Source organism: Eschrichtius robustus, chromosome 1 (genome assembly GCF_028021215.1).
Source record: "Eschrichtius robustus isolate mEscRob2 chromosome 1, mEscRob2.pri, whole genome shotgun sequence".
NCBI classification, from domain to species: Eukaryota; Metazoa; Chordata; class Mammalia; order Artiodactyla; family Eschrichtiidae; genus Eschrichtius; species Eschrichtius robustus.
In genome coordinates, this window is record NC_090824.1 from 151,139,484 (window position 1) to 151,163,050 (window position 23,567).

General features: G+C 40.8%; 1 protein-coding gene across 2 annotated transcripts in view; it reads right to left on the reverse strand.

Annotated features, from left to right (window-relative positions):
* Window positions 1–13,495, reverse strand: part of PGPEP1L (pyroglutamyl-peptidase I like) — a 48,933-nt gene extending 35,438 nt beyond the window's left edge. Inside the window, exons 1-2 of one of the 2 annotated variants that reach the window (XM_068557049.1) lie at window positions 13,283–13,495; window positions 6,355–6,407 (exon numbers count right to left, since the gene is read on the reverse strand). In XM_068557049.1, coding sequence (XP_068413150.1) covers window positions 6,355–6,407; window positions 13,283–13,316 — 87 coding nt within the window. In that variant the 5' untranslated portion in view covers window positions 13,317–13,495. The remainder of the gene's footprint in view (window positions 1–6,354; window positions 6,408–13,282) is intronic. The other variant, XM_068557059.1, reaches the window with a different exon arrangement.
* Window positions 13,496–23,567: the final 10,072 nt, after the last annotated feature.

A 23,567-nucleotide genomic window follows, 5' to 3' on the forward strand; every position in this document is an offset into this window, starting at 1 on the left:
ATATCAACATTGTTATTTCTTTGGCCTTCCTCTGATTTGGGGCAACCCCTAATAGTGGGGTCTTGGTGGAAGATAGAGCCTGGCTCCCCCCACAAATGCTGAAAAGGTCAGTCTCACTGTGGCCAGGGCAGGGTCAACCAATCAGGTGCGCTCATCTTTGACGCTGAATCAGGAGCAAATCTCTCTGATAGAAGAAACATCCATCTTCCCAGGGTAACAATAATGCCACTGGGAGTATGCAGCAGCCAGTGCCATTGGGACAAGCTACAATAACTAGTATTCAGCTGGATGGCAACAGTGTATTCATCTACCTTGTTTCCTATGGGGTGATTTTTTGGTCCCTCTGATTAAAGTTTTGTTCATTTTTTTTCTTATTCTGTTTTGTTTCCCTGCTCTCTTGGAAACCATATACTCTATTTCTACTCTTTCATAGTTACTCTTGAAATTTTGCCGCACATATATAATTGGGATTTATCCCAGGGATGGAAGGATTTTTTCAATATCTGCAAATCAATCAATGTGATACACCACATTAACAAACTGAAGAATAAAAACCATATGATCATCTCAATAGATGCAGAAAAAGCTTTTGATAAAATTCAACATCCATTTATGATAAAACTCTCCAGAACGTGGGCATAGAGGGAACATACCTCAGCATAATAAAGGCCATACATGACAAACCCACAGCGAACATCATACTCAATGGTGAAAATCTAAAAGCATTCCCTCTAAGATCAGGAACAAGATAAGGATGCCCCTCTTTCCCACTTTTATTCAATATTGTTTTGGAAGTCCTAACCACAGCAATCAGAGAAGAAAAACAAATAAAAGGAATCCAAACTGGAAAGGAAGAAGTAAAACTTCACTGTTTGCAATGACTATACATTGAAAATCCTAAAGATACCACCAGAAAACTACTAGAGCTCATCAATGAATTCAGTAAAGTTGCAGGATACAAAATTAATATACAGAAATCTGTTGCATTTCTATACACTAACAAGGAAAGATCAGAAAGAGAAATTAAGGAAACAATTCCATTTACCATTGCATCAAAAAGAATAAAATATCTAGGAATAAACCTACCTAAGGAAACAAAACCTGTACTCAGAAAACTATAAGACACTGATGAAAGAAATGGAAGATGACACAAACAGATGGACAGATATAACATATTCTTGAATTGGAAGAAACAATATTGTTAAAATGACCATACTACCCAAGGCAATCTAGATTCAATGCAATCCCTATCAAATTACCAATGGTATTTTTCACAGAACTAGAACAAAAAAATTTTTTTAAATTTGTATGGAAACACAAAAGACCTTGAATAGCCAAAACAATCTTGAGAAAGAAGAATGGAGCTGGAAGAATCATACTCTCTGACTTCACACTATACTATAAAGCTACATTAATCAAAACAGTATGGTACTGGCACAAAAACAGACACATAGATCAATGGAACAGGATAGAAAGCCCAGAAATAAACCCCTGCACGTATGGTCAATTAATCTACAACAAAGGAGGCAAAAGTATACACTGGAGAAAAGACAGTCTCTTCAATAAGTGGTGCTGGGAAAACTTGACAGCTCCATGTAAAATAATGAAATTAAAGCATTCTCCTGGGACTTCCCTGGTGGTCAAGGGGTTAAGACTCCATGCTTCCACTGTAGGGGGTGTGGGTTTGATCTCTGGCTGGGGAAGTTCCACATGCCGCCTGTGCGGTGTGGCTGAAAAAAAAAAGAAAAGAAAAAAAGAACATTCTCTAATACCATATAAAAAAATAAACTGAAAATGGATTAAAGACCATATAAGACCAGACACTATAAATTGTAAGACCAGATACTATAAAACTCCTAGAGGAAAACATAGGCATATTGCTCTCTGACATAAATTGCAGCAATATATTTTTTGAAGCTATCTCCTAATGTTAATAAAAGCAAAAAGAAACAAATGGCTAATTAAACTTAAAAGCTTTTGCACAGAAAAGGAAACCATAAACAAAATGAAAAGACAACCTACAGACTAGAGGAAAATATTTGCAAATGATGCAACCCACAAGGGATTAATTTTCAAAATATACAAACAGCACATACAGCTCAATATCAAAAAAACAAATAACCCAATCAAAAAATGGGCAGAAGACCTAAATAGACATTTCTCCAAAGAAGACATACAAATGCCCAACAGGAACATGAAAAGATGCTCAACATCACTAATTATTAGAGAAATGCAAATCAAAACTAAAATGAGGTACCACCTCACACCAGTCAGAATGGCCATCATCAGAAAGTCTACAAATAATAAATGCTGGGGAGGGTGTAGAGAAAGGGAAGCTTCTTACACTGTTGGTGGGAATAAATTGGTGCAGTCACTATGGAGAACAGTACAGAGGTTTCTTAAAAAACTAAAAATAGAGTTACCATATGAGCCAGCAATCCCACTCCTGGGCCTATATCCGGAAGAGACAAAAACTCTAATTCAAAAAGATATATGCACCCTAATGTTCATAGCAGCACTATTCACAATTGCCAAGACATGGAAACAACCTAAGTGTCCACCAACAGATGAATGGTTAAAGAGGATATGGTACATATACACAATGGAATATTACTCAGCCATAAAAAAGAATAAAATAATGCCATTTGCAGCAACACGGATGGACCTAGAGATTATCCTACTAAGTGAAGTAAGTCAGACAGAGAAAGACAAATATCACATGATATCACTTATATGTGGAATCTAAAAAAATGATACAAATGAGCTTATTTATAAAATAGAAATGGACTCACAGACAAAACAAATTTACAGTTACTAAAGGGGAAAGGTGGGGAGGGATAAATTAGGAGCTTGGGATTAAAAGATACACACCCCTATATATATAAAATAGATAAACAACAATGGCCTACTGTATATAGCAAAGGGAACTATATTCAATATCTTGTAATAACCTATAATGGAAAAGAATCTGAAAAAGAATATATATATATATATTCAGCTATATATATACATATATACAACTGAATCACTTTGCTGTACACCTGAAACTAATACAACATTGTAAATCAACTATACTTCAATTAATATATATATTATATATAAATATAAATATATATAATTTAACAAAGTCTGAATTTGATATCAGATGCCTGTCTATACAAGGGCCTTAGAAGACTTATACTTCAACCACTCCTCTTAACTTCTATGCCTTCATTGTCCTATATTTTAGTTCAATCCTTTATTTTTAAACTTACAATTAGCCATTTATTATTATTATCATTATTAAAAAATAATGCTAGTTTAGATTTTACCTTTGGGCTCACAATTCCTCTTTGCATCTCACACCATCTTTCTGGGATAATTTTCCTTCCTTCTGAACGATATCCTTTACATGTTCCTTTAGGGTTGTGCCTATTGGTAGTAAACTCTTGATGCTTGCTTTTATGCTTGCTTCATTTCATCCTTGTTTTGAAAAATAATTTTGCTGGGTAAGCAATTTCAGGTTGACAATATTTTTCTAGCATTTTGATGATGTTACTCCACTGTTTTCTAGCTTTTATTGTTGTTTTTGAAAAATTTACTCTCAGTCTAATTGTATTGTCTTTTGTAGGTGACCTGTCTTTTCCCCCGACTACTTTCAAATCTCCTTGTTTTGGTTTTCTGCAGTTTTACTATGATGTGTATATGTATTGATTTTGTTTGTTTTTGCTTGGTATATTTTATACTTCTTATCTCTGTGGATTTATGTCTTTCATCCAATTCTGCAATAGTCTCAACCATTATCTCTTTGGCTAGTGCTTTATTTCATTCATTCTCTCCTTATGGAACTCCAAATAAACATATGTTCAAATATCTCATTTTATTATCCATATTTCTTAATTTCTTTTTTCATTTCCTTGTCCATCTCTTTATGCTGCCCTTTAAACAATATCATCAGAGCTATCTTCTAGTTCATTAATTTTTCTTATCTGTTTCTAAACTGCCATGTACATGTATTTCACATACCATACAATTTACTCATTTAAAGTCTATAATTCGTTGCCTTCTAGTATATTCACAGAGTTGTGCAACCATCACCACAGTCAATTTTAGAACCTTTTCATCAACCCTAAAAAAAACCCATACCCATTAACAGTCACTCCCTATTTCCCCCAATCCCCCACTCACCTGCCCTAGGCAACCACTAATCTACTTTATGTCTCAATAGATTTGCTTCATCTGGACATTCATCTAAATGTAATCATACAATATGTGGTCTTTGGTGACTGGCATCTTTCACTTAGCATAATTCTAAACTGTCTTTTAAGTCATCTGTTAAATTCTTCACTTTAACAATTGTGTTTTAAATTTCTATAAGCTCTATTACTCCCTTTTTCAATTTGCCTTATCTTTTGATAGTTTTTGCTTAGTTTTTGTGATTCTATCATTACTTCTTCAAACATTCCATATATAATTATGCTATTTTCTGATACTATCTAGCAGAATGATTTAGAACCTCAAGTTTTTGAGGTTCTAAATCTGCTTCTGCTCATTCTTACTCAGGGTAGTTTGTTTCTTTGAATATTTGGTGATCTTTGATTGGAAATAAATGTTTAGTTTATCTTAGTTTATCTTACTGGAAAATCTGAGGTTTTAAATCCTCAAGAGAAATTGCATATGCTTTGCTGGGAGTCAGGGGTGCTAGAGACCACAGGATCTCCTTTCAAGGGTCTGGCTTACAGTAAGAGCCTTGGTTTCATTCTATCCCTTTTGCTAAAAACAATGTTGATAATGGCACGTGCCCCCTGCCTTTTGTGTGTTAGGGTGGGGGTGCTGACCCTCACCCCTTCAGGCTGCAGCACTGAGTATGTGTGATGTATTTATGTGCATGGCATGACGTATATGGGCTTTCCTTTACTACTATGTGTCCAGCAATGCACAGAAGTTCTATCTTATCTAGTTTACCTACAGGGGAAGGGCCGCTCAGAGCACCTAGTTTGCCATTCTACTACCTCTTCCTGGAAACCCCCAGCCTGCTTCTGTTTCTGCCCTTCTGCCCTGATTCTCCAGCTTTATTGGTGAATCTTGAGTCTACAAAATAATCCCCTCCCTCATTCCATTTCCTGTGTGGATCTCCAAAGTCCAATTCTATTTGCCCACAACTGAGAAAACTGACTGGTAGAATAGCTTCTTAGTAATAAGAATGAAATTTGTGAGAACCAGCAGTTGCCCTGCCATGCTCTGAGGGCTTTATGTGTGTTAATTCCTGTAGTCATCACAACCTTCCCATTTTACAGATAAGAAAACTGAGGCACAAAAAGGACTCAGGGCCCGTTTGGGATTCAGCAGAAAAAGTCCTGTTTTTCGAGGAACTGGCTGCAAACACCCAGGAACTCATAAAGCCCTGACCTGGCCTTTTGGCATGTTGTGTGCAGCAGTGAGGCTTGGCAGTGAGTCTGGGGTTCTCTGAGTTTTTTTGCTGGTTGAAAAAAACCCAAGTTCTAACTCAAGAGTGGAGAGTTTCCTTGACCACATCTGTGTGGACAGGCTAAAAAATGAATGCTACAGTGGCTGCAAATGCACGATTCAAGTGGTTTTGCTGCATTTTCAGCTTGACTGGGTAACTCTGAGAACAGACTCAAGACCCTACCTTTGGCTTGATCCAACAGAAGCATGAAATTGATGGTCAAGTGTGAATAAATAGCCAGCTGTGCTCTGAGCCTCTAAATGACACCGTGTGGGGACTGGTAGGAGTGGGGCAATTGCTTCAGGGAGGAGAGCTCTGTTCTACGGATGAGACCCCTCTTCACGTCCTGTCTGAGGACATGCTCTCTCCTGGCTGCTTTCTTAAAAATGAAGCCATGTTGTTTATAATTATAACCATGTATTAAGCTCTTACCCTGTGCCAGGCGCTATGCTTTAAAAAAGCTGCTTTTACAGACTTACATACTTACTTGCTTCACACACATACCTCTTTTACTCCTCAGAACGACCCTGTAACATCAGCACTATTATTCCCCCATGTCATGAATGAGAACACCATGGCTGGGGGCAGTGACTTTCCCGACACTCCACAGCCAGAAGGGGTTCCCAGCTCTCAGGGCAGCAGAGCCTTCCTGGGCCACTCCCCATCCTTCCCAGGGGTGTCCCTTTAGTCTGTTTTCTTTACCACTGAGCCAGATGGCCCCGCTATGGGCAGGTGAGTCACAGCCCAAGGACAAAAAGCTAGCTCGTGTCCCAGGGCGCCCAGTGTGTGTTTTCTCCCCTCCCGTGTGGATCTGGTCACCAAGGAGCCTACGTGCTGGATTTTCTCAGAACCACAGAAGGAACCAGCTGGGTCCTGCACTCCTGGGTCTGGGCTTAGAGGGTTTTTACCTTCACTGCTTCCCAGCTGGAATTCACCAGATGCTGCCGGAAGGGCCCGAAACCTGAAACCAAAGAAAGCCTGGTTTCCTCAGGCCATGCCTCGGGCCAAGGTGTCTCTGCTTCTGTGCTGTTCCCCGCACCTCCTCAGGGACCTCTTGTGATTCCCTGGGCCATCAAGGACTCCACACACCCCCTTTCTTGTGGAGGCTTGCAACCTTGCCCATCTGGAAGCATTTTCCAAGTCCTCTTGTGTGAGGCATTGTAGGGGGGCCCTAAAGGAATGTTGGGCTGATCCACCGCCAAGTAGGAGGGCTCGAGAAGGTGTGAGCACACATGTCCAGTTAAAATGCATGCTGTGTAGAGGGACCAGAAACACACCCATGTGAATATGCCCAGTTGTTTGTTAACAAAGGTGCAAAAGCAATTCAATGGCGAGGGACAGCCTTTTAACAAATGGGGCTGGAAAAATCAGACACCCATAGGCAAAAAAAATGGATCCCTCAGCCTGCACTGTACAAAAATTAATTCAAAATTGATCAAGCACTTAAATGTAAAAAGTAAACTTATAAAACTTTTTGGGGAAAAAAAAGGGAGAAAATCTTGGGACCTAGTGTTAGGCAAAGAGTTCTTAGACTTGACACCAAATGCATGATCCATAAAAGTCAAAACTGATAAAGTGGACCTCATGAAAATGAAAACCTTTTGTTCTGCAAAAGACCCTGCTGAGAGGATGAAAAGATACTCTACAGACAGTTGTAAATCACATATCTGACAAAGGCATTGTATGTAAAATGTATAAGAAAACTCTCAAGACTCAACTTTAAAAGACAGTCTAGGGACTTTTCTGGTGGCGCAGTGGTTAAGAATCCGTCTGCCAATGCAGGGGACACAGGTTCTAGCCCTGGTCCAGGAAGATCCCACATGTCACAGAGCAATTAAGCCCATGCACCACAACTACTGAGCCTGCACTCTAGAGCCCACGAGCCACAACTACTGAGCCCGCATGCCACAACTACTGAAGCCCGCATGCCTAGAGCCTGTGCTCTGCAACAAGAGAAGCCACTGCAGTGAGAAGCCTGTGCACCACAACGAAGAGTAGCTCCCGCTTGCCACAACTAGAGAAAGCCCGCACGCAGCAATGAAGACCCAACGCAGCCAAAAATAAAAAATTAATTAATTAAAAAAAAAAAAAAGACAGTCCAGTTAGAAAATGGGCAAAAGACATGAAGAAACATTTCACCGAAGAGGATATACAGGTGGCAAATAAGCACATGAAAAACTTTTCAACATCATTAGCCATCAGAGAAATGCAAATTAAAATCACAATGAGGGCTTCCCTGGTGGCGCAGTGGTTGAGAGTCTGCCTGCCAATGCAGGGGACATGGGTTCGAGCCCTGGTCTGGGAGGATCCCATATGCCGTGGAGCAACTAGGCCCGTGAGCCACAACTACTGAGCCTGCGCATCTGGAGCCTGTGCTCTGCAACAAGAGAGGCTGCGATAGTGAGAGGCCCGCGCACCGCGATGAAGGGTGGCCCCCGCTCGCCGCAACTAGAGAAAGCCCTCGCACAGAAACGAAGACCCAACACAGCCAAAAGTAAATAAATAAATTTTTTTAAAAAAGCCATAAAATCACAATAAGATGTCACTACACTTCTATCAGGGTGGCTAAAATAGAAATACTGGTAACACCCAAAGCTGACAAGAATGAAGAGGAACTAGGTCACACATACATTGTTGGTGGGAATGTAATGGTACTGCCACTCTGGGAAATGGTTTGACAGTTTCTTTTAAAACTGAAGGTGGACTTCCAAGCACTTGCACTGCTGGACATTTACCCCAGAGAAATGAAAACTTATTTTCACACAGAAACTTGTACACAAATGTTCACTGCAGCTTTATTTGTAATAGCCCATAGCTAGAAACCACCTCAATGTCCTTCAATGAGTGAATGGTTAAATAAACTGTGGTTCATCTAGATCATAGAATACTACTCAGCAGTGAAAAGAAAAAAGTAGACACAACCCAAGTATCCATCAACTGATGAATAGATAAACAAAATATGGTATTACCCATACAATGGCATATTATTTGGCAATAAAAAGAAGTGTTATGTTACAACATGGATGAACCTTGAAAACATGCTCAGTGAATGAGGCCAGTCACAAAATTGTATGATTCCATTTATGTGAAATGTCCAGAACTGGCAACCTATAAAGACAGAAAGTAGATTAGTGGTTGCCTAGAGCTTGACTCCGTGTGTGTGTGTGTGTGTGTGTGTAGTAGGGGAGTGGGGATGAGGATTAGGGAGTCGAGTTTCTTTTTGGGGTAATGAAAATATTCTCAATTGACTGTGTTGAGAAACGCATAACTCTGTGACTACTAAAAGCCATTGAACTGTATGCTTTAAATAAGTGAACTGTATAGCATGAGAATTATATCTCAATAAAGCTGTTAAAAAATTGCTTTAAAAGTGAAGGAATTATTGGTATAAACAACTTGGAAGAACCTCAAGGGAATTATGCTGAGTGAAAAAAAGGCAATCTCAAAAGGATACATACAGCATGAGTCCATTTACACTGGGCTGGCCAAAAAGTTCATTCGGGTTTTTCCATAACCTCTTATGGGAAAACCTGAATGGATTTTTTGGCCAACCCAATACAATATCTGTAAATTTTAATTTACATCTATAAACATAATTATAGAGATGAAGAACAGATTAATGGTTACCAGGAGTTAGAGATGGGGGAAAAGGGTAGGTGTGGCTATAAAGGGGTAGTTCAAAGGAGCCTTGTGATGTTGGTAGTTATTTATCTTGACGGTGGTGGTTACACAAAGCTACACATGTGATAATACCACATAGAGTTATGCATGCATGTGTGCGCACACACACACACATACACACTGAGTTATACCAATGTCAGTATCTTAGCTTTGATATTGAAGATGTTAACATTGGAGGAGGCTGGGTGAAAGATGCAGAGGACCAGTCTATACATTTCTTTGCAAATTCTTGTGAATCTATAATTATTTCAAAATTAGAAGTTTTAAAAAGTGTTTGATTTGGTCCAGCGTTTCTCAAATGCTAATACACATGTATATCTTATTAAAATGTAGAATCTGATTGGGCAGGTCTGGGGTGCTGCTGGAGATTCTGAATTCCTAACAAGCTCCCCAGTGGTACTGATGCTACTGGCCCTTGGACCACACTTGGAATAGCAAGGCTTTGAACAACAACTAGGATCAGATACAGAGGGGAGAGAGAAGATGGGTGGGGGTGGTTAGGGAAGTCTCCTGGAGGAGGTGGCAGTGACACAGGACTTCATGGGGGAGGAGGAGGCAGAGCAGCTGGAGGGGGTGAGCCTGGGTAAGGTGAGCCCCAGGAGAGGCCTCACTCTGGGAAGGAGCAAGAGGCTTCTGGATGAGGTGTGTGGACGGAAGGGCTTGTTTCTAGAACTGGGAACACTTATTTATACTGTGTACTATGACGTAATTTAATTGCAATGAAGATTTCTAATAAAAGGCAGTTAAACAGAATTTTGCTTTGGGGAGGACAGCAAACCTCCTCTGGGACTAGCTTAGGAAACGTTTCCTGCTGCCTGGGGAGAAGGACACCGTCACCCTTTCAGTGTTGCAGCTGCTTATTTTTACGGCACCCACACCATGCAGTGACCCCGCCAAAGCTCAGGCCGTGGCCCAACGGCAGCCAAGAGTGGTCAGAGACCTCAGTGTTTGGGCTCAGGCTTCTGCTGTTGCATCTCAGCCCCACCACTTAGCATCTGGGTGACGTTGAGCAAGTTACTTAGCTTCAGTGCCTTGATTTTCTCATCTGTAAAATGCACACTAATTATAATAATCTAATAGGGTTGTTGTGCAGATTAAATGAATGAAACGGAGCATTTGCAATACTGCCTCAAACACAGGAAGCAGTGTCAGCGTTCTCCTTCATTGTTGTTATAGTTACATACCTCCTGGGACCTCTGGACAGATTAAACAATGCCATGTACAGCACGTATTGTTTCCAGAAGCTGGTAGATGCTAAACAAATGCTAAATCCTTTTTTACTGTCTCTCTGGGCAGCGTGGGATGGGCTCCAGCTAGATCCTCACTCTGCCCTGATTCTCTCTGATCACTTGATGCCACCATTTCTCAGCCCCAAATCCCCTGCCTGGGCACCGTGCCTATCAGTCAGGGGCCCTATCCTTACTTTTCCATGTTGAGATTTCATGTGTACTTTAGGCCTCTATTTCTCTCTCCAGAAATTGAGAGGCCTGTACTGGTATGTATGTGTGTATATATATATCTGCATATATATAGAAAGAGATTTATTATAAGGTATTGGCTCATGTGATTATGAAGGCTGAGAAGTCCTCAGATCTGTCTGCCATCTACAGGCTGGAGACCCAGGAAAGCCAGTGGAGTAAATTCCAGTCCAAGGCTGAAGGCCCGAGAACCAGGAGCACCAGTTTGAGGGCAGGAGAAGACTAATGTGCCAGATCATGCCTTCAGACAGAGAATTCAACCCTCCTCTGCTTTTTTATTCTATTCAGACCCTTAATGGATTAGATGAGGCCCACCCACACTGGAGAGGGCACTGCTTTACTGAGCTCACCGATTCAAATGCCAAGCTCTTCCAAAAACACCGTCACAGACACATCCAGATAATGTTTAACCAGATATCTGGGCACTCCGTGGCCGAGTCAAGTTGACACATGAAATTAACCATCACAAGCCCTTTAGGATGGTGTGGCTAGGAGGAGGGACCAGGACCCTGGGGGCCTCTTCCTTCATCTCTCCTTCAGTGTGGCCCATGCGCAGAGCTCAACAGTTCCTGCCTGGCCCCTGTAGGGGAGGTCAGCCGCTGTCTGGTGGGCTCACTTCAGGGTGGGCACTGGGCTGCAGCTAGAGGTGGCATTCTCCAACTCAGCTTTACCTGGAACCCAGCTGAGGTTTTGAGTTCCATCTATCTGATTCCCGTGATGTATTTCTCAAATCATCAGATTCTGAGATGGAGAGGAGCTATGATTAAATACCTACCTCTGAAACCTCACCTCCACCCCAACTCCCGGACCTCAGGTCTTTAGAGCAGGAGTCGGTTCTGGAGAGGGCTGTGCCTCTGAAATTCTGGAACCTCTGGGTCTAGAGCACTAGCAAGTTTGACTCACAAAGGGTAAAACTTTCTCAGGGAATAGAAAAGTGTGGGACAGGATGTCCCAGGAAGCTAGTGGTGTTTTCTGACTTTGAATCTTATAGAATAAATAAGACTGGAGTTGCCAAGCAAAAAAGAAAAAAAAGGAAAATACTGAGATTAAGGAAAAATCACTGAGAAATCAGGTACCTCCTGGGATGACTGTAGGAATACTAAAAATGCAGTGACACCAGAAAAAATCACATGCTGCTTTAGAATCATATTCAGATCAGTGCATGCAGATCATCTCTTATCTATTTTCAATTAGGCAAAACAACTCAGCAAATGAAGGTTTGAAGCTCTTGTTTTGCAGGGTCAAACCTTACACTTAAAACTTGGCAGGCCCTCGAGTGGAACTTGTGAAAAGGGGCTGGAGAAATCTCTTGGAATCAAGAGAGGCCCTCTGGAGGGAGGCAGGTTTTCTCACTCTCCCATCGTCATTGTTTGGTGCCAGTCCGAATGTCTTGATCTTAAGGCAGTTTGTCAGAGTCCTTGTTCCCCCACCATCTGTCTACGTGCCAATTGTCTTGGTGAGATTTACACGTGAAGCAAATCCAATTAAATGAAAAGACTGCCCTTAGCAGCTCAGAGCATTTTTAATAAAAGAAGGCCACACTCTGGAAGCCAGTGAGCATTCCCAAATCGCAGCTGATTATCAGGTACTTCATCAAACAATCCAGAGTTTGCCAGCAAACCACAAGTTGACAGGACAGAGGCAGGGGCTGATGTGAGTCTAAGGCTTGCCCTGGTGCTTCAATATTCATATTTCATTTGTGATAAGTGTCACATTTATCAGGGGTACAGTTTCCTTAGGAATTCAAGGGTAATCTGAACCAATCTCTAATACCCAAAATAACACAAATGAGAACAAGGGAGATAAAAGGTTTTCGAAAGAACTTTCTTTTTCTCAGAAGGTTAACAGGAGTTTGATTATAGTCTGAAAATATTAAGATAGGTAACTTTCAATTTTCCACACACATAGGAACACTTCTCTCTTCAATGTTTCCTTCATCCAACACAATTCAAAAAACTTAAAATATGCCAAATGTGTCTGACTAAAAACAAAGAGCTTTGTGAAGAAATCAAGCCCTCCAGGGACCAGCTGTGACAACGACTGGGGGTGTCTGGGGTTGATTTTGAATGTTTTGGTGAAAGGCAGGAGTGGGTGGCTACCATTCCTTCTGAGTTGACCTTCTGGGGTTCCAAGTCTCTAACTGGTGGCTCTCAGAGGGTGCTTAGAGTTCCCTGGGTGGCTAAAAGCTCTCTAGTTTTGGGGGGGAGCTATGTGCCCCTGTCGGGGTGGGCACTGTAGATGGACTCTCTCAGCCTTATTAGGCTCCGTTCTTTCTGAGTCGCCTGCTCCCCCTTCCTTGCTATGCAGCTGTACCCCAGTGGATGCCACATGGGCCCCAGACTCGGACAGCCGGCGCCAGCCTCTGCCTCCCCCCTGATGGGCTGAAGGACAAGGTTTGAGCCTAAGCCACATGTGGGCACCTACTGTGTATGCCATTCAAGAGTTATTTGAAGTGAATGACAGGACAGAAACAGAAAAGCCTCTCTGTCCCCTGTTTTGTTTTGTTTTTTTTAATAGGGCATAGCAGGAAGTTAGCTCCATCTGGAATTATTGGAACCACCAGTTGCCACTCTTTTTTCCCCATGAGGGAACTGTTTATTACCAGGATCAGGCAAGTGCGCATTCCATGGTCAGGCTAAAAGCAGCAGCAAGTGGGAAAGCAGAAAAGTCGTCTTACCAGTCACCACCACGCAGCTGGACTGGGAATCCATGAAACCGGAGTTGGGAGCGCGCTTCTGCGCCTGCGCGGGTCAGAGGCCTGGCCCTGGGCGCTCTGAGCGCCGTGCGCCCCTCCCGGCTGGTCGCGGGCCTCCCGCTGGGGTGGGGACCAACCACCCCGCCCCGCAGCGTTTTGGGGGCCCTGAAAGACTGAAGACTGTGGGGTGTAGGCGTGGGGGAGGGTGTAAGACAACCCCCTCCGAAAGCAGAAATAGCCAGCTCAGGACGCACAGGCTGCGGCAACAGAAAAGTAGAGGGTCGGAGCGCCATCAGGGTCTTTCTGGCCACTTGGGGGCGGGGTCATTTTGTTGGTCGGTATGTTCGGACGTGAGCCACGAGTCTGGCGACCAACTGTCCCAGTTTGCCTGGGACTGGGATTGGACGGGGGCTAAAAGGTGCTGAAACCCGTACAGCCCCAGCGAGTCAGGATGGTGGGGACCTTACAAGTTGTTTTGTTTAGACCTTGGCTTGATGAAATTTGGTAGCTCTTGAAACCGATTTTGCAAAATATGTTTAAAAAAAAAAAGGAAAAAGAAACCAAAACCACAGATGAAGCTTATAGTTAAAAGTGATGGTTGAAATCACCTGCTGCCTGCAAGCTGTGGCTCCGCAGGGAAGTTAACCTGTGCCGCACCCGCTTCTCCTTGCAGCGAAATGGGGATGATCGCAGCACCGCTGCCTGGGTGGAGTCTTACCCCAGCCCACTGTCCCCATACCTCCCACAGCCCTGGGGGCAGAGGCTCACTCGGCCAGCAGTGTCTGCGTGGGCTTCCCTGGCTGTGCTCTCACCGTCCCCAATTCTGCCTGCATCAGTGCTGAATAGGGCGCTTGACTAGCTACACGCACCACTAAATGCTTTCGCATGTCACCTGGCTCTATAGTCCATTCCTCCTCCTTTTTGTGTCACAGTAACCAAAAGAGCTAACATTTGGGGCTAGTTATGCGACATCTTGACCTTTCAGAGTATACTACTTAAACAAACACCTTTTTTAAAATTAAAAATACTTTTTACAAAAGCTGTCTAATAAGAGGTACAAAAACCATCATTCTCTTTCCCCATCTGGGCATGGCCATGAGAGGCTCCATCCAGGGGCGGCCAGGAGAACCCCACCACCCCCAGCATCATACTGCTTCCCCAGGTTCAGACTACTCCTTAATAGAGGGCGTGATCTCTTCTTAATTCCATCTTCTTAATTGGCCCCCTGATAAACAGTACACCTTAATTGGGATCGCTGCCAAGGAACTAGAGTCCACCTGATGCCTTCCTGGGCCACTGAACCAACAGCCATTCCTTTTAATTGGCCCCTGGTGTGGGCTGCAGGCTTATTTACAGCAGAGAACAGGTGGGAAGTGGCATTTGCCCCCAGTGGCCTTCCCGTGCCTGCTCTGGGAAGATGGGGCCAGCTTGTTTTGCAGAGGATATAGAGAGCTTTGCATTTCACCCTATTTTGAGATTAGACAATACAGAATTACAAGTTTGAGAGCAATTAACCGGTTTCTCATATTCTCACGGTTGATGTTCCCCACCACGACCTCTGGTAAATGGCTCCCCTAGTTCATGTCACTCACCTAGTCCTTCTATCAAGAGGGCTTTGCTTGTTCATCACAGTTATAAATGAGGAGATTAGATCACTAGAAATGCCCACATTTGTTAAGTTGGTTGCTGCTAAGGTCAAATTCTGGTATCAACATAACTAACGAGGTCTGGGTATCTAACTAGTTTACTAATGTTACTTACTAGTTTACTAATGTTAACTTATCAGGCCTCAAAACAGACTCCTCAACTGCTAAGTCTGTCCGTTTTTACCCGTGCTACTTTTCTGATAATGAAGCTGCAATTTTTACTTTTTTATTTTTTTCAGGATTTGACACGAGCCATTCCTATTTTAACTGCAACTGGGATGTGTCCTAGAATTTTCACTTTCCCATAATTCACTTATTATGTCCTAAAATTTCCTCTAATTTTGCAGTTAATGAAAAAGAAAATGAGAGACATAAGCTATTTCGACTTAGCCACAGTGACATTTTCCCCACTTGGGGGAAAGACACACACATTCTCACCCTCGAAAATGAGAACAATTCAGAGAAGTATGGATTTTGAGGTCTGACATTTGCACTTTTATTTCTTTTTCCACTGGAAAAACAAATGGTCTCTAACAATTGCCGATGTCAAACATAATCTTTAGGCCGATGAAATATAGTAAGCCTGCGAATGAATAGGGCAACTAAAGAGAGATGTCTTGTTTAACAAAAAGCACAGTGATCTTCCTTACAAGTTAGATTCCCGGGAGGAAAAATTTGTAATCATATTTGACTCTGGGATTAAGAGGGCAAGGTGTGACCCTCTCTCATTGAACCGGAAAGCAAGCAGCAGTGTGCACGTGTTCTCACCAGGGAGGACAAATGGGGTTGCCAAGATGACAGTATCCCAAGGCCTAAAATATTTCTTGTTTTGAACCAAACATACAACGTTGTGGGGTTTGTTTTAAATTGCTTATTGGCAAGTTGTGACTTCCTGCTTAAGGAAGAAGGATTAAAAAGTTTGTTTATTGTCTTTGACACAAACAATTCTTGCAACACATTTTGTACACTTCACATAAATGAGATGTAATCAAACTGGTCAAATTCCTCTTGGGAGGTGGAGAATATAAATCAGCAAGAAGTACTGGTGGTTAAAATGATAATAATAACAACAACAACAACACTCCTCTGTCAAACATCACTGCTTCCAAATCAGCTACTTACTCTACCATAAAACATAGAACTCCTAGCCAAACTGCCTCTTGTTAAAGCACTAACAAGTTCTCCAAAAATGTCACTCTTCTAAGGTAGACTTTGGGAATCGCCCTCTCCTATTACTTTGCCTTTTCAGCTTAATAGTCCAACAGGGGTGGATACACAGTTTCTGTAAATAAGTAGATGGTAAATATTTTAAGCTTTGTGGGCCATGTGGATTTTCCAGCAGCCATAGATAATATGCAAATAAGCAGGCGTGGCAGTGTACCAATAATTATCTATGGATGCTGAAATTTGAATGTCCATGTGTCATAAACTATTCTTCTTCTTCTAATTTTTTTTCAGCTATCTACAAATGTGAAAATTATTCTAGTCCACAGGCTGTACAAAAATAGGCAGTGGGCTGGGTTGGGGCTGTGGGTTGTAGTTTGCCAAACCCTGCCCTAGAATATAATTTTTCTCTGGTATGGAACATGATAGAGCTGGTGATAAAGTGACCTTGTGGTATACATGAACAAATTTTCAATTAAATGAGTAGATTTTAATTAAAATAAAAACAAGGATTAAGTAATTCAGAATGTTCCATCAAAAACCTCATTGCTTTCCTTTTTTTCATTAGGTTCACCCGGTGTTAAATTAGAAGAGCATTCTGAATAAATGTGGTAGACAGTTTTGCGTTCAAAATGATAGTATTTATGATTTTTACCACTGTGGAATTAGCTCACTGCAGCAGTTATCAATTATTTTTTCTCACCCATCTATGTGTAATTGCTAGTTGTCCTAGGCGAGACTAGGCTCCAACACCCAGGTAAGGAATGATCCTGAAGCTGTACTTCATTTTTTTGTAGGTTTCAAATGCCATATATTCATGCCTTATTCATGCCATATATTCATCTTCTTACTAAAGCCTCTCTCTCAAATGCTTATGACATTTACTTATTTAAATATAAAAAATTTGAGACTTTTATAACATTCTGAAACAACCATTTAAAACTGGTTTAAAACAATGAGGGAATTGGTCTGTGAGAGACCATATAATAATGCTGGGATTATCTTTAGCATTCCATGGGAAACCGGTATAGAAGATACAAGTTTTTGTAACTTCACTTACACAATATCAATTAATAGCTTGAAAAATTAGTGTTTTAAAATTTCTGGCAGTCTGCTGTGATACATCATAGGTAATAGTTTCCTTACATTTTATAGGAGAAAGTTTTGCCTATATTTTTCTTCTGTCTTGTATTTTTCCCTTTGACTTTTGCTGTCTTGATTTTTTTTTTTTTTTTGAGGACTACATTTCCGTGACTGAAAAGTAACAACTGCAGCTACAGGAATTGGTTTATTTATTAAAATCCAGTAGCTTGCTAGCCCTATTGTTTAAATACTGGATTTTTCTTTCGAATTTCACAAATATCTTGGGAATGGCTAGAACAGTTGTGTTCTTAACACTGAGGAAATTCCTGTGTAGATAAATGAGGCCAGATGGAGGACGCATCAGAGCACTTAACAACCTCCTGGAATGAAGGGAGGACCATACTGAAAACATGCTCCAAGCCCCTATTTTCTGGTTTATATATATAAACAATATTTTTCATTTTTTCTTTGTTAGAGTTCAGGGCAATTTTGGTGTCAAAAATGAGTGCCATGTGCCTGAGTAAGTTTGAGCAAGATTTAGAAATCCAACAACTGATTTACAGACCATCTGATAGTCTACCTAGAAATTCTGTGATAACTGACTTTAGAAATCACTGGACCTCATAAAAGTGGCTGAATGTAAGACTGGCACTGACCCAAGCTAACAGTTTTCTTATATACCAGCAATAACTGATTGGTAAATGTAATTGAAGAAAAGAAAGAGCCATTCAAAATAGCCAACACATATCAGAAATATATAGGAATAAACCTAGCAAGGAATATATGAGATCCATTTGTAAGAACTGTAGAACGTTGGCAAAAAAAAAAAAAAAAAAGAAAAAAAGATAAAAGTAACTCACATATCCGCTGACCTGAGGTACCAGTGCAGCCATTTCGCACTAGGAACTCTGGTCTGAAGCGCCAGGTAAGAGGCCTCTATGTTACACCCTATGAAACTAGACGAAGCAGGAAGGAAAAGTGAAAAAAAAGCTGCACTGATGAGACCGTAAGGGAAGACTACCTACTATCAAAGAAAGACTCCAATTCATCTCTACATAAAAGGGGTTCTTGGTGCTCTGGCTGGCTGGCAGGCCTGAGCCTCCGAGGTGGGAGAGCTTAGTCCAGGACATTGGACACCAGAGACCTCCCATCCCCACATAATATCAGTCAGCAAGAGCACTCCCAGAGATCTCTGTCTCAACACTAAGACCCAGCTCCACCCAACGGCCAGCAAGCACCAGTGCTGGACACCCCCTGCCAAACAACTAGCAAGACAAGAACACAACCACACCCATTAGCAGAGAAGCTGCCTAGAGTCATATTAAGTTCACAGACACCACAAAACACACCACCAGACGTGGCCCTGCCCAACAGAAGTACAAGATCCAGCCCCACCCACCAGAACACAGGCACCAGTCCCCACTACCAGGAAGCCTACACAAGCCACTGAACAAACCTCACCCACTGGGGGCAGACACCAAAAACAACAAGAACTACGAACCTGAAGCCTGCAAAAAGGAGACCCCAAACACAGTAAGTACGTTAAAATGAGAAGATAGAGAAACATGCAGCAGATGAAGGAGCGAGGTAAAAACCCACCAGACCAAACAAATGAAGAGGAAATAGACAGTCTACCTGAAAAAGAATTCAGAGTAATTATAGTAAAGATGATCCAAAATCTTGGAAATAAAATGGAGAAAATACAAGAAACGTTTAACAAGGACCTAGAGGAAATGAAGAGCAAACAAACAATGATGAACAACACAATAAATGAAATAAAAAATTCTCTAGAAGGAATCAATAGCAGAATAACAGAGGCAGAAGAACAGATAAGTGACCTGGAAGATAAAATAGTGGAAATAACTACTGCAGAACAAAATAAAGAAAAAAGAATGAAAAGAATTGAGGACAGTCTCAGAGACATCTGGGATAACATTAAACACACCAACATTCGAATTATAGGGGTCCTAGAAGAAGAAGAGAAAAAGAAAGGGTCTGAGAAAATATTTGAAGAGATTATAGTCAAAAACTTCCCTAACATGGGAAAGGAAATAGTCAGTCGAGTCCAGGAAGCACAGAGAGTCCCATACAGGATAAATCCAAGGAGAAACATGCCATGACACACATTAATCAAACTATAAAAAATTAAATACGAAGAAAAAAGTATTAAAAGCAGCAAGGGTAAAGAAACAAATAACAAAGAAGGAAATCCCCATAAGGTTAACAGCTGATCTTTCAGCAGAAACTCTACAAGCCAGAGGGAGTGGCAGGACATATTTAAAGTGATGAAAGGATAGCTGATTCACTTTGTTATAAAGCAGAAACTAACACACCATTGTAAAGCAATTATACTCCAATAAAGATGTTAAATAAATAAATACATAAAGTGATGAAAGGGAAAAACCTAAAACCAAGATTACACTACCCAGCAAGGATCTCATTCAGATTTGATGGAGAAATTAAAACCTTTACAGACAAGCAAAAGCTGAGAGAGTTCAGCACCACCAAACCAGCTTTACAACAAATGCTAAAGGAACTTCTCTAGGCAGGAAACACAAGAGAAGGAAAAGACCTACAATAACAAACCCAAAACAATTAAGAAAATGGGAATAGGAACATACATATCGATAATTACCTTAAGTGTAAATGGATTAAATGCTCCAACAAAAAGACACGGACTGGCTGAATGGACACAAAAACAAGACCCATATATATGCTGTCTACAAGAGACCCACTTCAGACCTAGGGACACACACAGACTGAAAGTGAGGGGATGGAAAAAGATATTCCATGCAAATGGAAATCAAAAGAAAGCTGGAGTAGCAATTCTCATATCAGACAAAATAGACTTTAAAATAAAGACTATTACAAGAGACAAAGAAGGACACTACATAATGATCAAGGGATCGATCCAAGAAGAAGATATAACAATTGTAAATATTTATGCACCCAACATAGGAGCACCTCAATACATAAGGCAAATACTAACCGCCATAAAAGGGGAAATCGACAGTAACACAATCATAGTAGGGGACTTTAATACCCCACTTTCACCAATGGACAGATCATCCAAAATGAAAATAAGAAAGGAAACAAAACCTTTAAATGATACATTAAGCAAGATGGACTTAATTGATATTTATAGGACATTCCATCCAAAAACAACAGAATACACATTCTTCTCAAGTGCTCATGGAACATTCTCCAGGATAGATCATATCTTGGGTCAAAAATCAAGCCTTGGTAAATTTACGAAAGTTGAAATCATATCAAGTATCTTTTCTGACCACAATGCTACGAGACTAGATATCAATTACAGGAAAAGATCTGTAAAAAATAGAAACACATGGAGACTAAACAATACACTACTTAATAACCAAGTGATCACTGAAAAAAATCAAAGAGGAAATCAAAATATACCTAGAAACAAATGACAATGGAGACACGATGACCCAAAACCTATGGGATGCAGCAAAAGCAGTTCTAAGAGGGAAGTTTATAGCAATACAATCCTACCTTAAGAAACAGGAAACATCTCAAATAAACAACCTAACCTTGCACCTAAAGCAATTAGAGAGAGAAGAACAAAAAAACCCCAAAGTTAGCAGAAGGAAAGAAATCATAAAGATCAGATCAGAAATAAATGAAAAAGAAATGAAGGAAGTGATAGCAAAGATCAATAGAACTAAAAGCTGGTTCTTTGAGAAGATAAACAAAATTGATAAACCATTAGCCAGACTCATCAAGAAAAAAAGGGAGAAGACTCAAATCAATAGAATTAGAAATGAAAAAGGAGAAGTAACAACTGACACTGCAGAAATACAAAGGATCATGAGAGATTACTACAAGCAGCTCTATGCCAATAAAATGGACAACCTGGAAGAAATGGACAAATTCTTAGAAATGCACAACCTTCCGAGCCTGAACCAGGAAGAAATAGAAAATATGAACAGACCAATCACAAGCACTGAAATTGAAACTGTGATAAAAAATCTTCCAACAAACAAAAGCCCAGGACCAGATGGCTTCACAGGCGAATTCTATCAAACATTTAGAGAAGAACTAACACCTATCCTTCTCAAACTCTTCCAAAATAAAGCAGAGGGAGGAACACTCCCCAACTCATTCTACGAGGCCACCATCACCCTGATACCAAAACCAGACAAAGATGTCACAAAGAAAGAAAACTACAGGCCAATATCACTGATGAACATAGATGCAAAAATCCTCAACAAAATACTAGCAAACAGAATCCAACAGCACATTAAAAGGATCATACACCATGATCAAGTGGGGTTTATTCCAGGAATGCAAGGATTCTTCAATATACGCAAATCAATCAATGTGATACACCATATTAACAAATTGAAGGATAAAAACCATATGATCATCGCAATAGATGCAGAGAAAGCTTTCAGCAAAATTCAACACCTATTTATGATAAAAACCCTCCAGAAAGTAGGCATAGAGGGAACTTACCTCAAGAGAATAAAGCCCGTATATGACAAACCCACAGCCAACATCGTCCTCAATGGTGAAAAACTGAAACCATTTCCACTAAGATCAGGAAGAAGACAAGTTTGCCCACTCTCACCACTATTATTCAACATAGTTTTGGAAGTTTTAGCCACAGCAATCAGAGAAGAAAAAGAAATAAAAGGAATCCAAATCAGAAAAGAGGAAGTAAAGCTGTCACTGTTTGCAGAAGACATGACACTATACTATAGAGAATCCTAAAGATGCTACCAGAAAACTACTAGAGCTAATCAATGAATTTGGGAAAGTAGCAGGATACAAAGTTAATGCACAGAAATCTCTTGCATTCCTATACACTAATGATGAAGAATATGAAAGTGAAATTAAGAAAACACTCCCATTTACCATTGCAACAAGAAGAATAAAATATCTAGGAATAAACCTACCTAAGGAGACAAAAGACGTGTATGCAGAAAACTATGAGACGCTGATGAAAGGAATTAAAAATGATACAAATAGATGGAGAGATATACCATGTTCTTGGATTGGAAGAATCAACATTGTGAAAATGACTATATTACCCAAAGCAATCTACAGATTCAATGCAATCCCTATCAAACTACCACTGGCATTTTTCACAGAACTAGAACAAAAAAGTTCACAATTTGTATGGAAACACAAAAGACCCCGAATAGCCAAAGCAATCTTGAGAAAGAAAAACGGAGCAGGAGGAATCAGGCTCCCTGACTTCAGACTATATTACAAAGCTACAGTAATGAAGACAGTATGGTACTGGCACAGAAACAGAAATATAGATCAATGGAACAGGATAGAAAGCCCAGAGATAAACCCACGCACATATGGTCACCTTATCTTTGATAAAGGAGACAAGAATATACAGTGGAGAAAAGATAGCCTCTTCAATAAGTGGTGCTGGGAAAACTGGACAGCTACATGTAAAAGAATGAAATTAGAATACCTGCTACCACCATACACGAAAATAAACTCAAAATGGATTAAAGACCTAAATATAAGGCCAGACACTATAAAACTCTTAGAGAAAAACATAGGCAGAACACTCCATGACATAAATCACAGCAAGATCCTTTCTGAGCCACCTCCTAGAGAAATGGAAATAAAAAGAAAAATAAAGAAATGGCACCTAATGAAACTTAAAAGCTTTTGCACAGCAAAGGAAACCATAAAGCAGATGAAAAAGCAACCCTCAGAGTGGGAGAAAATATTTGCAAATGAAGCAATGGACAAAGGATTAATCTCCAAAATATACAAGCAGCTCATGCAGCTCAATATCAAAAAAACAAACAACCCAATCCAAAAATGGGTGGAAGACCTAAATAGACATTTCTCCAAAGAAGATATACAGATTGCCAACAAACAGATGAAAGGATGCTCAACATCACTAATCATTAGAGAAATGCAAATCAAAACCACAATGAGGTGTCACCTCACACTGGTCAAAGTGGCCATCATCAAAAAATCTGCAAAGTGTCCATCGACAGATGAATGGATAAAGAAGATGTGGCACAGTGGTTAAGAATCCGCCTGCTAATGCAGGGGACACAGGTTCGAGCCCTGGTCCAGGAAGATACCACATGCTGCGGAGCAACTAAGCCCATGCACCACAACTCCTGAGCCTGCGCTCTAGAGCCCACGAGCTGCAACTACTGAAGCTTGCACACCTGGAGCCCGTGCTCCACAACAAGAAAAGCCACTGCAATGAGAAGCCCGCACACCACAACGAAGAGTAGCCCCCACTTGCTGCAATTAGAGAAAGCCCGCACGCAGCAATGAAGATGCAATGCAGCCATTAAAAAAAAAAAAAAAGAAAGAAAAGATGTGGCACGTATATACAATGGAATATTACTCAGCCATAAAAA